The sequence below is a fragment of the Lepisosteus platostomus genome, chromosome 11 (genome assembly GCF_059453375.1).
Source record: "Lepisosteus platostomus isolate fLepPlt1 chromosome 11, fLepPlt1.hap1, whole genome shotgun sequence".
NCBI classification, from domain to species: domain Eukaryota; kingdom Metazoa; phylum Chordata; class Actinopteri; order Semionotiformes; family Lepisosteidae; genus Lepisosteus; species Lepisosteus platostomus.
This window is the reverse complement of record NC_142621.1, coordinates 8,090,481-8,104,746: the sequence shown is the minus strand read 5'-3', so window position 1 is coordinate 8,104,746 and position 14,266 is coordinate 8,090,481. Positions and strand designations below refer to the sequence as shown.

At 38.8% G+C, this 14,266-nt stretch overlaps 1 protein-coding gene across 1 annotated transcript; it reads left to right on the top strand.

Annotated features, from left to right (window-relative positions):
• Positions 1-990: 990 nt before the first annotated feature.
• Positions 991-13,465, top strand: ntmt2 (N-terminal Xaa-Pro-Lys N-methyltransferase). The gene is made up of 4 exons (XM_088598216.1): positions 991-1,281; positions 7,061-7,236; positions 9,435-9,687; positions 11,508-13,465. Exons 1-4 carry the CDS (start codon positions 1,128-1,130, stop codon positions 11,762-11,764), a joined length of 840 nt encoding a protein of 279 aa, XP_088454342.1. The 5' UTR covers positions 991-1,127; the 3' UTR covers positions 11,765-13,465.
• The last annotated feature ends 801 nt before the right edge of the window (positions 13,466-14,266 follow it).

The following is a 14,266-nucleotide window of genomic DNA, read 5'->3' as shown; positions in this document are numbered from 1 at the left end:
ACCAAATCTGGGAAGGCAGGGACAACAAACACTGAGAAGCAAGGGATCAGCGAAACGCTAATCTCACAGACAGAAGCTAATTTGCACTTAAAGTTGTAACGCTGCACTTATTCAGTAATGTCTGAAACAACAATTATGATTTTTGCCCTTCATCTGGAGCAGCACAGACAATATAACACAGCCACTTATTTTCTAACCGTGTTATCCTATAGGTGGGGGGTTTGCCAGAGCCTATCCCAGCAAGCAACAGGCACAATACAGGATACACTCTGGCCTGAAGGAGACGCCAGTCTATCCCAGGGCACACACAGATAGCGCTAAGTTCACATTCTCACCATGAACAATTTTCCCATAAGCCAATTAACCCAGCAGCACATCTTTGATCTGTGGGAGGAAACCAGAGCACCCAGAATAAATCCACACAAACATGGGGTGGACATGTAAACTCCCTGCAGACAGCACCCCACACTGGGAATTGAACAAAGGGCAACAGCACTAACCACTGCACCACCATAATGCAGTCCCTTTCAATTTAGGAAACATTTTACAATGGAATTTAGGAAAAAAGGCTCTTTTCTTTTTATTGTACAGGGGATTCAATGTTAAACTGTATGCATTAAAATGCAAACATTGCTGAGAAACCAATAAATAAAATTCCCTGTGTGTGTGTATGATATGTTGCACAAGTGCACTTAATCAGGCGAACAGGAAAAAAGAGCACTTGGCTCATTTTAATCTCCCTTCAGCTGGCGAGATTTAGAATGGTTCTGGCACTTGCTGAGTTTTGTTATGGCCTTCTGTGTGTGTACTTGCACGTGCTGTAGGTAGCCGGTGTTGATGGTTGGGAGCTGAGAAGACAGCGAGGCAGCAGATTGGACCTAATGTTTTCTGGGCATGGAGTAATCTGAACAGAGAGACAAGCTTCTGAAATAACAGATAATATTCCTTCTCGCTAAACACTCGATCTGCAGTGCTTCAGTAGTTTTCAACACTTGAAGGGTGAGAGTGTGGAGCTGATCAGTTACAATGTCAGTGCCAAGGGTCGTACTGATATAGCAGTGACAAGGCAACTGTCAGAACGGCAGTCGCTGAGCTGGGGAGGACACTCGGAGACCCACGCTTCAAACATGGACTTCATGGGAGCTCATCTGGCGTTCATATCACGATGGAAGGAGACTGACGACGAGTTATGTCGGCACAGCATGTCATTTGTTCTCCACAAAGCCATCAGGAGTGACTTCTTTGAGAGCTACCTTTACCTGCTGGAGACACTCCCCCTTGGTAAGCAGGCTAGAGAAGCTAGCAGCTGTGTCTCGCGCCGCACAGAGGTGTCCTTCGCCAGAATTTGCCTTCTGCTTCATTGCTCTCTCGTCTCTCTGGATCACCCAAAGTTTTATCCAGGTCTGGTAATTACATGTTGAGACATCAATGTCCCTTGATTGTTCAATGGTGTATTCATGTACGGAATTTTTTTAAAAAAACATAGTAAGATATATCTAACATAGTAAGATAACCTGCAAGTCAAGTGAATAAGCATATCACTAAAGTACATTTAAACTGTTTGAACTGCAGATTTGACTTCCAGTGTAGTATTACAATCAAAACTTAAAAGCAAGGCAAAGATAACATTAACAGAATCAAGAATAATTAACAGAATACTCTTTTTTGTCTAGACTAGATTAAAAGGATATATATCTTGCCCTCTTTTTCTTCTGTGAGCAATACCCACAAAGTCCCTAACAGTATAGCATGAAAGCAGCCACTGTTGGCTCTGTGATTCTGTGGAATCCTGATGTTGTAGAGTTTATTTTTTTTCTTTCCAGAGAAATTAATTTTAGCAACTGCCTTATAAAAAAGCATTTAGGAAAAATAACCTCCTTTAGCATATTTTGGCACAGGATGTATCAGCGTTTTTTCTTAGCAAGGTGTTTCCATACAAATCTTACACACAGCTGTTTACGTGATAAAGTTTAAACCCTAGATTATACTGTAAAAGCGAATATATTTTCCCCTCAGTTTTATGATACTGTTTTATGCTTTGCATAGCTACTCTCCCTGACTAATTTTTACTCCAATTTTCAGACTGATCTTAGCATTTGCTGGAGAGCGTGTGGATCTGTAATATGACTTTGTGACAGTACTGTGATATTTTATAGGTGTGCTGGTTGACAGCTTGTGAATTAAGATTTATTTTCTATAAAAAAGAGTCAACGCAAGTTGCTAAATAAGTTTAAAATATGTGACTGAGCTCGGACTATCAGAAGGAAACGAAATAATATTGTCAGCTTAGGGTGAAATGTGATGTTCGGACCCTGTATATGCCAAATGGAGAAATGCTCTTTTTAGCCGGGGCCAGTTGTTCTGAGAAAAGAAAAAAACAATAATGGGGATAATAATAATAACGGACAGCTCTATCTGCACACAAACCATGGGACTGTTGTATAGATTGTGGATCATACGGCCAAAACTAATGCCCTTCTAGAATAGACCATAGGAAGTCACATTCCAGGAGATCAAATGTCTTCTCTGCCTCTAAAGAAAGCACTGCATGAGAGGCTAGCTGATGGCAAGTTTGATCCAGGATATGGAAGATATACATACATGGTACTGTACATTCAGAATATGGAAATTATGCACACATTGTATATCCAGAATATGGAAAATAGACATCTGTTGTTAAGAAGCAAATCAACTTTCAAGAAGGCAGTCTGATTCTGATGTATTAGACAGCACATGTATGTTTACATACACTGAAAAAGGACCTTTACAAAAGGTTTAATGTCTGAGTTTGATAACGATAATGGTTTATAGCATGAGCAGTCCAGGGTTCCTTGCGTTTTTAGAAGAAACAAAGTAGAGATGATTTTGATCTTTATGAAAAGAGCCAGTTCGCATGAAAAATGTGGTATTAAAGGGTCACGTTGATCTCCCACTGCTAGAAACAACAAAGGTGGGATGCCATCTAAGCCAGGAGATTTCTGTTGAACCAAACCCTCACCCTGTTCAGGAGTCAAGTAAGGCAATTTAAATCAATTTAAGAGACCCTTGATCTTGGTCAGGTTTTGACTGGTTTCAGAATTATAAAGACCTGAATAGACTTCTTGGAAAATGTCATTAACTTAAGCTCATGGTTGGAGAGTATAATATCGTTATTTTCCTTGAATACCTCAAGTGAAGCCAAACGCTCATTTAATTGTAGTGTTTGTGTGAGTTACCTTCTAGGCTGTTCAGTATGTTTGAAGTACAGTGCCCCTGTCTTGTGTTTGAGGAATTCTGCTGGAACATTGGCGAGGTTTATAAATTCAATGTGCAGATTAACCAGATGTCGGTCTTATTCTTCTGTAAGTTTTTTGTTCCTTCATCATCGCAAAAGTTTGGTTTCTAAGTGAGAAGTCCGTATGTTATATTTTATATATGTTTATGCCTTATCAAGTCCACAAAACTGTATCATAAATAATGGTGGCATCGAATCACGTCAAGTACAACTTAATACTGATACTTCTGTATCATCACTAAAACTGCTGATAATATTTATCTTTTAATAAATGGCTACAAGCTCCCAATTTCTATTATTCAAAGGGAGTAATGCTTTGAGATTTAGGATGTAAATTGCCATAATCAGCAGCTCCTAAATGTTTACACCCAATTCAGTTCCTGAAGGGCCTTGTGACTTCTGGTTTTTGTTCAAAATTGAGTAGTTAATTAAACAATTAACCCAATTCTTCTCCACTATTCATTATTGTTCCTAAGGTCTTTTACAGTTGATTACACATGACAATCATTAAAAGCACAGTCACCTATACATCACCTCAGAGCCTGGTTAGAAGTATTACAATCATGCAGCTAATTAAATAATCAGACCATCAATGTAATTGAGAACATGGTTGGATCAAAAACCAAGAGACAGAAGGTCCTCCGGGAATAACGATTGAGATCCCTGGCTTACAACTGTTGTGTAAATGCAGAAACAGAAACAAACACAGACATACAGTATGCTTACTGACTGAGAGAACTGACTGATGACTGTGATGCTCACTGTTAGACTGATATTAAACTGATGTAAAATCCAACATGTAAAAAACAAATCATCAAACTCAAAATAATGAAAGCTCACAATAATTTTCTGTACTGTATATTATAAAAACAACAGCACAGGACTTAACAGGAATTATAGTTAAGCAAAGCGCAAAACAATTCCCTGTGCTCCGGAAAGGCAGCACAGCTCACCGCTTCACCAGATCACATTGCCCCCTCTCACACAGAAATCCAAACACGCATGACAACAACAGGCTGGTCTATAAACATATTACAGTCACAGAAAAAAAAAACTCGAACCCCAGTCTAACAATAACGCAACAGGTGCAGTGCGCAAACCAGGTATTGCTTTCTAATACTGTCTCGGGTCCGCCATTGCATAATAATAACAACTTTTATTTATAAAGCACCTTTCCAAATCCAAGGATGGTGCACGTAAAGAGAAAGAAAAAAAATGACAATAAAAATTAAAAGGAAAAAAATAAACCAGAGTTTACAGGTTTATACAGTTAGAATGCAGGGCAGTCAGACATAGTCCCTGGTAAAAAGGTCAGTTTTAAGTTTGGATTTTGAAAAGAGTCAAAGAATTTGTCTCTCAAAGAGTCATGGGAAGGGCATTTTATAACAGAGGGACAGCAACGGAAAAGACATGGACCAAAGACGTTCAAGATTAAACCCCAGGTACAGTAAGCAAAGGAGCAGTCTGAAAGAAATGGAGCCTACAGAAGGGAGTGTAAACATGGAGGAGTTCAGGGATGTATGATGGAGCCAGATTGTTTAGAGCCTTGAAAGTCAGCAGCAACATAATTCAACATTATTGAACAATATTGAATAAGTGACTTTATAGGCAAACAATGTAGAGACTTAAGTACAGAAGTGATATGCTGCCAAGGTGGTATAGCTTAAAAGACGCTTTCCTTGTTTACAGACAATAGGCAGCAGCAAAATCCTCTCCTTAGCTGCTGAAGGCAAGATGTGATGATTCCCAGAGAGATGCAGATCATATCATAACCCCAGGGATAGGTTTGGAGAGAGTCGGCGACACATCCCACAAAGCAAAATTTCTCAGCTATTGCAGTTGTACTGCAGAAATCCCAGACAGCCCCATTAGCGACCATTAGCGAGAAAGGGTTTTGAAAGACCCTGCGGTAGCTGAGTTCGGCCTTGGATCTGGGAGAGGAAGCGCCCCGTTTAATTCTTCACTGGGAGCTCCCCACTCCCCAGAGTTTTCCTCAAAGTGCTGTGCTTTGAAACTGACCTGAAAAAAAATCTCTGGGTGGAGTCCATATGCATGATTGTAAAGCATTTTATTTTTGCGGTCTGATTGTTTGTAACACAATGTACAGTACTACATACTACAGTACTACAAGGACAGCAGCTCCACAACTTGAGGGCTGGGATCCTACAAATCTTATTGGAATCAACAATCAGCAAGTAACCAAGACCTGAGGAATAAAAGTGAGAATGTCGACCAATGAAATAAACACCAAACTTCAAGTAGTTAAAGGCTGAGTTGTACTAGAACAGCCTAGTACAACTTAAGACTAGAATTATCAATTTCTGGAGTTCTTCTCTATCTAAATCTCTATGTCCCTGTTCAGGATGCGTTTTGCACAGCTTATATTAATGACCACACACATGTATATGTGGAATGCAGCCTGTTTTCCAAAATTGTCACTCTGAGCTGCTCAGACACTAAGGAGCTATGACCCTTACCAATCTGTTGAGCACATGTTGCTTGTAACTGGAGAACTTGCGCACAAATGCTGGATTGGCTAGAACATCAGTTCAGTCCCCTTTCTACTTTGCTGCACCATACAGTAAATGCACATGGAAAGCAACCAGCTGGAAAGAAATCAGACAGGGATAATAATGTAAAAATAAAATGACATCATGTCGCTTTAAATCATGTCATAGCCAAACGCCTGGCACCACTGCCAACCCCTGCAGAACCAGCCCAAGGCATGTCATCTCATCAGTGCACTGAAAGCTGTCTGGCTGATGATCCAAGCCCATCATCTGGATTAAGGAGGTTGCTCAAACTGGGACATTGACATGCTGTAGAATAAATGCTAAAAATAGTCCTAAAATTGCATTGAAAATCGCAGCAATGCAAAGCGTAGAACTAAACACCAGAAACAGATATCTCGAAAAAAAATTTACACATTCATTTTAGCGAGGATAACTGCCACTTGTTTTAGCTGTGGCTTTCCTTCATTATTCATTTATAATGTTCAGTGATGATGCCAAGTAATGACTGCCTTGTGTCACCCAGGTGGCTTCTCTGCACTTCAGCAGTGGAGGAAATGGTTCCCTTCCTTTATGTAAAAGCTCTTTGAATCGTTTCGGATTAAAAATGCTTCTCCAGCAGGATTAAAAGGTTTCTGCGTGTTTCTAAATCCTTTCCAGTCTTGCAGTGCAGTTTCTTTATTTAAGAACAGCAAATACTTTATTGTCTTACTTTTTTTCCTTTACTTTACGATTCTAGGACAATGTCTTTTTATTCTTCTGCCCTCTGACCTCTGAGAAGAATTAGCTTTAGAGAGACAACAGTAAAGGGTTTTGTAAAAATGGATCTCAATTAACATGCCATTATAATTCTATTGACTAAGCATTGGTGTGGGAACTGGACAAACTGGCAAAGTGGTTAGCATTCCTCACAGTGCTGTAGACCTGGATTTAATTCCTGGAGTGTTATCTACGTGTAGTTTGTATGTTCTCCTCGTGTTCTCATGGGTTTCCTCCAGGTGCTCCAGTTTCCAGAGTCCAAAGACATACTGGTAGGTTAATTGGCTTCTGGGAAAATAGGTCCTAATGGGAGTGTGAGTGTTCATGTCTGTGTGTGCCCTGTGGTGGACGGGCATCCCATCCAGGGTGTATCCTGTCTTGCGCCCATAGCTTTCTGGGATTCTGGGATAGGCTCTGGCTTTCCCATGACCCTGTGTGTTGGATAAAGCAGTAGGAAAGTGGATGGATGGTGTGGGAACCTGTTTAACTTGCTAATGAACTGACAATTTCTTCCTAGTGAAACTGTATGCTGTAACCAGTGAGGTCATCGATGGAGAAAAGCAATTCTATGCCAGAGCACAAAACTTCTACAAAGACGTGCCTGCATCAGAAGAGGGAATGATGGGAGATTACATAGAGCTCTCTGATGTTGACATTGAAGGCTCTAAGGAATTCCTGAAGAAGTTTGTTGGGGTATGTCCCTCAGATCTATTTACATGTATGTTTTATACAATTTCATTCTTACAGATTTGAAATGCATGTTTTCAATTTCTGCATCTGATAATTATGATTATGGAGAATACGTATTGCATAGATATTAAAACAATACTAGTGATAGTAATATATATATATAATATTAATTTAAAAAATAACCAAAGTATGGATATGCATATTACTATTCTTGTGCAACACTGAAAAAGTCAATTTTAACTTCTCATAATGGGTTATCCTTGAGACAAAAGAGTTTAATGGCAACAGCATGTGTTAACTTGCTCCTTTCTGTAATAATACTTGGACCCTTAGTAAATGTCTAATCTAAATTATCAAGCAATCACTGTTGCATTTTTTTTTATCATGAACAGAATGTGAAGGGCTACTGAGCCTAAATGTAGCACACAACACGTGTGTATATTAAAGCTTTACGTGACCGCGGGTACCAAAAATAAGAATCTATTTTTAGGTTCCTTCACAAGCCTGTTTGCAAGCTTTTCGAGGTGTCCTTCTTATCATGATCTCTCGGGATTTACAAGTTAATGTAGGAAGTCAGTGTATCATGTACACTGGCCAGGAACTGCTGAGTAGACCCAGATTCTAATTATTGCTGGGCTAAAAAAAAGTCTATTTTAATTTAGTTGTTCTTTAGTTGTAGGTTCTAGTTAACAAAATCTAGTTAACAAAATCTTCCATCTGTTTTATACAGTATGTGCAGTATTAACAGAAAATCTACATAAAAACTGTTGAGTTTTTCTGGGAACAGAAGTTTAACTGAACCATCTTTATTCACACTCAGAATAATGCAATAATTAGGTTAGATTATGCGCAAACATGGTCTTCAGTTTCATTGTTATGCAGTCATTTACATTAAAGCTCTACGCCCTCTGATCTTCTGCCTCTGTCACTTCTCTCTTGTTTGCGTGATGACAAGTTCTGGTTGACATCAGATTCCCTGAAGCTAAAGTGTGACAAAACAGAAATTGTATTGGTGAGCAGCAAATGTCAGCTGAAAAAAGTTGGAGAGCTTCACAGTAATGGTGGATGGCTTCCCTGTTCTAGCATGAGCTGTAGTCAGGAATCTGGGAGTCACACTCTGTCCTTACTCACACTCTATCCTCAGTCAAACTCTAAAAAAAAAATGATTAAGACTTTTTTTTTACCTTAGAAATATTTCCCGCATTATGCAGTTTCTATCAATGTAGTTGTCTATGGGCTCCCTAACACACATCTCCGTAGGTTATAATATGTCCAAACGTCTGTCGATAAACTTATTACTTGTTCCTTTGCTACCTGTGTAATGGGTGCATCAAATTTGACCAAATAATTAAAGATGTCTTTGGTCACTAGCAACGCTAATGGAATGATTCATGTGATAAAATTTTGCTTTATTATACATAAATACCCCTTTCATGATATCCATCCTTTCGACAAAAACTTTGGAAGGCAACTTATACTTATCAAATTAAGTAAAGCACAAAGGTCTGGAAATGCCTCATTAGAATTCCAGATCGACCACTGGCTGACCACTGACTTCCCTGTGGCTCAACCCTAACCAGTTATAAAATATATGAGGATACCAGCCAATGCTAAAAACCAAGTACTTACATTCCAATTGGGTTATTCTTAGGAATCAGATGTGAAGTTTCAAGTTCAGGACCTGATGACTCAAGTTCAGATACATTTTTCTGCATGTGAGCCCCATTGTAGGCCGAGACAATTGCTACTTGTGTGACCTAAAAACAGCCCTTCTGATAATAATTCACTGTAATCTTAGCACGCATGTCATTTGCTTTACAGAAACATGAGAGAAACGAGTGGCATTGGGCTGATCTTGCAAAAATACGGAGTCTACTTTCACATCTTTTTCTTGTTTCGGATTGCACGTGGTGTTGCTCTGGGCAACAGCACCAGCAGTGCTCCGGTTTCGGCAGCTAAGGTGCATGATGGGATGCTAAGCTGCAGTATTGCCATGGAAACCGATGGGGATCGCTGCCCTGGAGCTGGCGTTTTCAGGATCATGTTCAAACCAAGCGAGCTTTCGCTTAACTTTCCGAAATTTGTTGATGACATTCTCCTTTCCACAATTTCTCACCTTTGGGCAATGAACTTACAGAAAGGCGTGTGTACAGAGAAGGCAGTAACTGGGTGATGAAACAGGTGTCTCCTCTCTCTGTCAGGGTCCAGGGAAGGCCGGCACGGTGTGTGCTCTGGATTGTGGGTGTGGAATCGGACGGGTCACTCGCAATGTCCTCTTGCCAGTGTTCGAGACAGTGGACATGGCAGACATGATGGAGGAGTTCCTGATTCACGCTCACGAATGTTACCTGGGTGCCGATGCGGACCGCATTGAGACTTACTACTGCTACTCCCTCCAGGACCTCACTCCACCTTGCAAGAAGTACGATGTCATCTGGATCCAGTGGGTTGCATGTAAGTCTGTTCTTTTCCAGTCTCATGCATAGATGAGCCTTACCCGTTCCACACAAAAAGAAAGTATGACAGGAATACCAAAAAATATACGTCATCGTCTATACAGGTGGATGTTTTCGCCTTCTATAGTGCCTGGAGACCACCTGCTTGGTCTTCAGCCAAGAAGCCACCGTTCATCGATGTTTCACCTCCTTGCCCTGGTATATCTTCTAGCTGTGGGGCAATGACAGGGAAGTCTCCTTGCCACCCCCTGCAGTTTGCCTCTCTCTAATTAGGAGGTTTTGGCCCCAAGCTCCTATCTCTTCTCCTCAGCCATAGCCAGAATTGTCCTTTTCCCACCTCTTCGCCCAGATCCTTGCCTGCCAGTGTTATGCCGGCCACTCCCACATTTCTGAGGAGACGTAACATTAATGTGCTTATAAAGTCTTGGCATCCCACTTCCACGGGGTAGATTAAGGATTTCCAGCCGCCTTCTCTGTGTTCTGCTGCAAGCTCGGAGTACCTCAGCCTCTTCCACACCTATGTAGTTTCCATGCCCTCCTCCCATGGGACTGTCAGTTCTACAAGGAGCACGGTCCTGGTCTCACGTAAAGCCAAAGCAAAATCGAAAAATCACAAACTTTCAAGATATATTCAATTCTTTTTACAATTGCATTATGTTCGTCGATTTCAACTTCTGCCACAGTAGATGACCAGTATGGATATAGTCTGAAACTTGAGTATGGACTTTCTAAAGTTTTTAGTGATTTTCCGGATTGAAGCAGCTACTCATTAGCAGTTGAAAATTCAGTTAAATGTGCGCTTAATATAACAGCATCGTGATCACATGTAATTGCATTGCAGTTACATAAACATAATAAAACATTTCAATATTATATTATCTTAACATTAACATTAACATCTAAAATAATTTAAGAAAATTCACAGATAATATTTCTGAGCTTCCTACAGTACACAGCATGTTGGAGATGGTAGACACAGGGTCCCTTTTCAACACACAGCTCCTTCACAGGAATGCAGTGAACTGCAGAGCATTTTGGGAAGTGCCATTTAGAATAGTAACTCCTTTCTCTTGAATTTGGTAAATACTTTATTGGCATACACACAAGAGTTCCTCCTCTCCCACTCAGGGGTGTAACTGTAGCAAATTATATTTTTAACTCTCCTTAGTTGTAGTGTTTGGTTTCATCTTCCTCCGTTACACACATGATGTAATGTGATGAGATGTTTATTTAAATTACACACCACAATATTTAAAGGAATACTGCCATTCATCTGAGACATTTTAAAAAATGTACTTCCACTACCTGCCCAGACTCTCACCGGGAAAGGTATAGTAGTCTGAGAATGGAAGGTTGTTCCATAGACTGAACTTCACTAACAGGATTGATTTGTTTAGAAGGAAACTGGGGCCTTGAGCAACCACTTGCTCGGACTCATGGGAAAGTGGGAGACTATAAGGTAGCTCTTGCCATTTCACAGCACTGAAGAGGCGAACCAAAATCCCTACTTTTCAAAAGACATAATAACCTTGAATTGTCTTCCTCGTAAGATATTGTCTTATATTGCACTGACAGCTCCAATCATTGTTTCAATGATCAGAGTTATCTATGCCACACTGATGAGCCCTATTAACAATAAAACAGCCGTTGATGGCTGCTAACCTTATACAGTACATGCAAAAGTGGAATTAGAACGTTCAGCTTTCTAGCAGTATGAAACAGCCAGAAATAATTAAGGTTAACTTTCCCATAATATCTAAATAATATATGATGTATATGATCAATATATATATATAATAATGTCTGTGTTTGTCTCAGGTCACCTCACTGACAGAGACCTAATGGAGTTCCTGATACGATGCAAAGCCAGTTTAAAGCTAAATGGAGTTATCATCATCAAAGATAATATGGCCAGGGAAGGCTGCAGGCTGGATCCCATCGACAGCAGCTTGATCAGGCACATTGACATTGTCAAGAGCATCATCTATAAAAGTGACCTGGAAATAATTGGAATTCAGAAGCAGGAAGGCTTCCCTGATCAGATGGTGCCAGTGTGGATGATTGCAGTCAAATAATAAACTGCAAGTGAAGGACTGATCACCACAGGAAGACCAACGAAGATCCCAAGCCATCTCATTGTAAAAATCATTGTCACAACTTCAAAAGCTTCATCTGGGCATGCGATGGCTGGATAGGATTCCATTAATTCTAAGACAAGAGCAAAGAAAAAGGCACAAAAATGAAAGGTGGAGGTCAACTACGTTCCTAAAACACACATAACTGTGCATAAAATGAGCTCTGCATTAATGTGCGCAAATGGATCTTTCCATCTCATTGTAACTGTGCCCACAGCGTGTTCAAGCCAGGCTTATTGGAGTCAGTCTGTCAGTGTCACCACTGTCTGTGGTTTCATTAAAAAAGTCTGCTTTGTTCATCCACTGCCTTTTTTTTACCAGTTCTTAGAACAAATATCAGTGAAATTTACACAAAGCTGTTTACAAAATCTAAAACACATAAAGTGGCAGTCATTCTAGTTGTAATTGGACTGAAGACAAAACGTTAAACAGTTGGTCGGATAATAATTGGCACTACCGTATTCACAGAAGGATTTCTGGCCACTTTTCATTGAAACCATAAGCAATCTTTTGCTCACAATCTTTTCAGAGCTGTAATCATTTGGAAAAATCTCAAATAGTCTTTTGTCCTTTATTGTATGAGTGCAATTTTTACAAACAATTTTCCTCTTAGGTCATACATTGGAGAGTTTTTCAAACATGCCACACCACAGAACTTCATAAAGTATTTCATGTGATAATTATGCACATTTCAGAACAACACAAACAACTTGGGGAGGTCAAAGTAAGAAATGACACAGAACAGAATTCAAAAGTTAAGGCATGAGTTTGTGCAACTCTGGCACAGACTTTTCAAGTAACATTCTTGACTGATCTCAAAATCACATTACATAACCACTCCCAACAAGACATATTATACAAAATGAACACTCTATATTTTGTATGCACAACAGAAAAAATATGCATGTGAATTAGTCCAAACAATTATTTCTGTTGTTAACGCTATGCTTTTCTATGATTGAGCTTTAGATTCCTGTATGTAATTATAGTGTTCATTTAAACAACCACTACCACTACCTTTTGCACATAACCAACTGTTATTAAAATATATACCCTTTCTTCATATCAATGTAGATCAACAAGGTGAGATGACCTTACAGGGTAATATTTTTTCTTTACTTACATATTTCAAATCACAATTTTCCATTGTTTTTAATTTAAATGTGTTTTTATTCAATATTTTAGAGCTTCTGTAAGAAATCCATAATGCTCTTTGTATCCAGATGTACATATTGTCTTCTCTCTCTGTACAAGGTCAAGTGATTTATTGAATTTTTTGTATTATATAATGTCATAACTGTAATGCACACGGGTAAATTTGCTATTTCTAATTAACCTCAACCTAATACCATTTACATTGGTGAATTGCAGACTGGTAAATGTATGGGGAAGTTAAGAGTATGGAGCTGTGAATGTATTTTAATATCTTCAAAAACACATTTGATGCTATTTTTGCGATACTTTCATTCTTTAAGAAACCAAGAATTGTGAACACATGTTTTGGAGAATTTTAATTTAATTGTTTGAGAGGTTCTAAAAAAACATTTGTTACCAAGGTTAGAAAAAAAAACATCTGTTACCAAACTCACATTGTTTAATTTGATGTCTTTCAAATAATAAACCCCTTTAGAAGCCTTTTAATTTTTATTTTATATGTGTTACTCAACAATTAGTGTGCTGAAAATACGCTCCTTATTAAAAAAAATAAATAAATCTTACACCAAGGGAAATAACACTAAAGAATAACTGTGGACTGTGAAGTTATGTTAAATTTGACAAAATTTCCAGTCTTCTTTCACTCATTTTTGGGTATTGCAAATAGTCCATATTTTCTCTGGAAAAGGCTGCATCTTGCCAAAACTAGTTTTTATGATCAAATTATGATCAGTTTCCATTAAGTTTTAATGGAAAATAAATTGAAAGAAGGCACTGTAGTCTGTACAATAATATTCTGAAGATGCTTTAACTGTCAATCCATCAAGATTGGATTTTTCAGAAGACTAATGTTTTTATCATCTCTGTAATGCAGACTTTATTAAAGATGGATCATCTTAATTGTTTTCAAAATGTTATTTCTGGACCCATGTGTTTGCAATTAGTGTCTAGTCTGATGTGCTGGTGCAGTCATATGTAGGAATGATGTCACTCCATCAGTCAGATAACAGGAAATTGCTTAAGAAAAGAAAAATATATTTTGATAAATAAAAGACTAACAGTAATGCTTTTGACAAATACCGCTCCTACAGAAAATGTAACATTTAGTGAGTGAAAATTTGGTGTTTACCCTTCACTTCGCTGACTTATTTTGTTTAATACATAAAATGATGGATTTTCTGAGGAAGTCTTAGGTTTGAAAGAAAGAGAATCTATTTTTATTGCTTCTTTTGCCGTTTTGTGAAATACTGTACAAAATGCTATTTCTCGCCTTCGGTTTTAATTTGT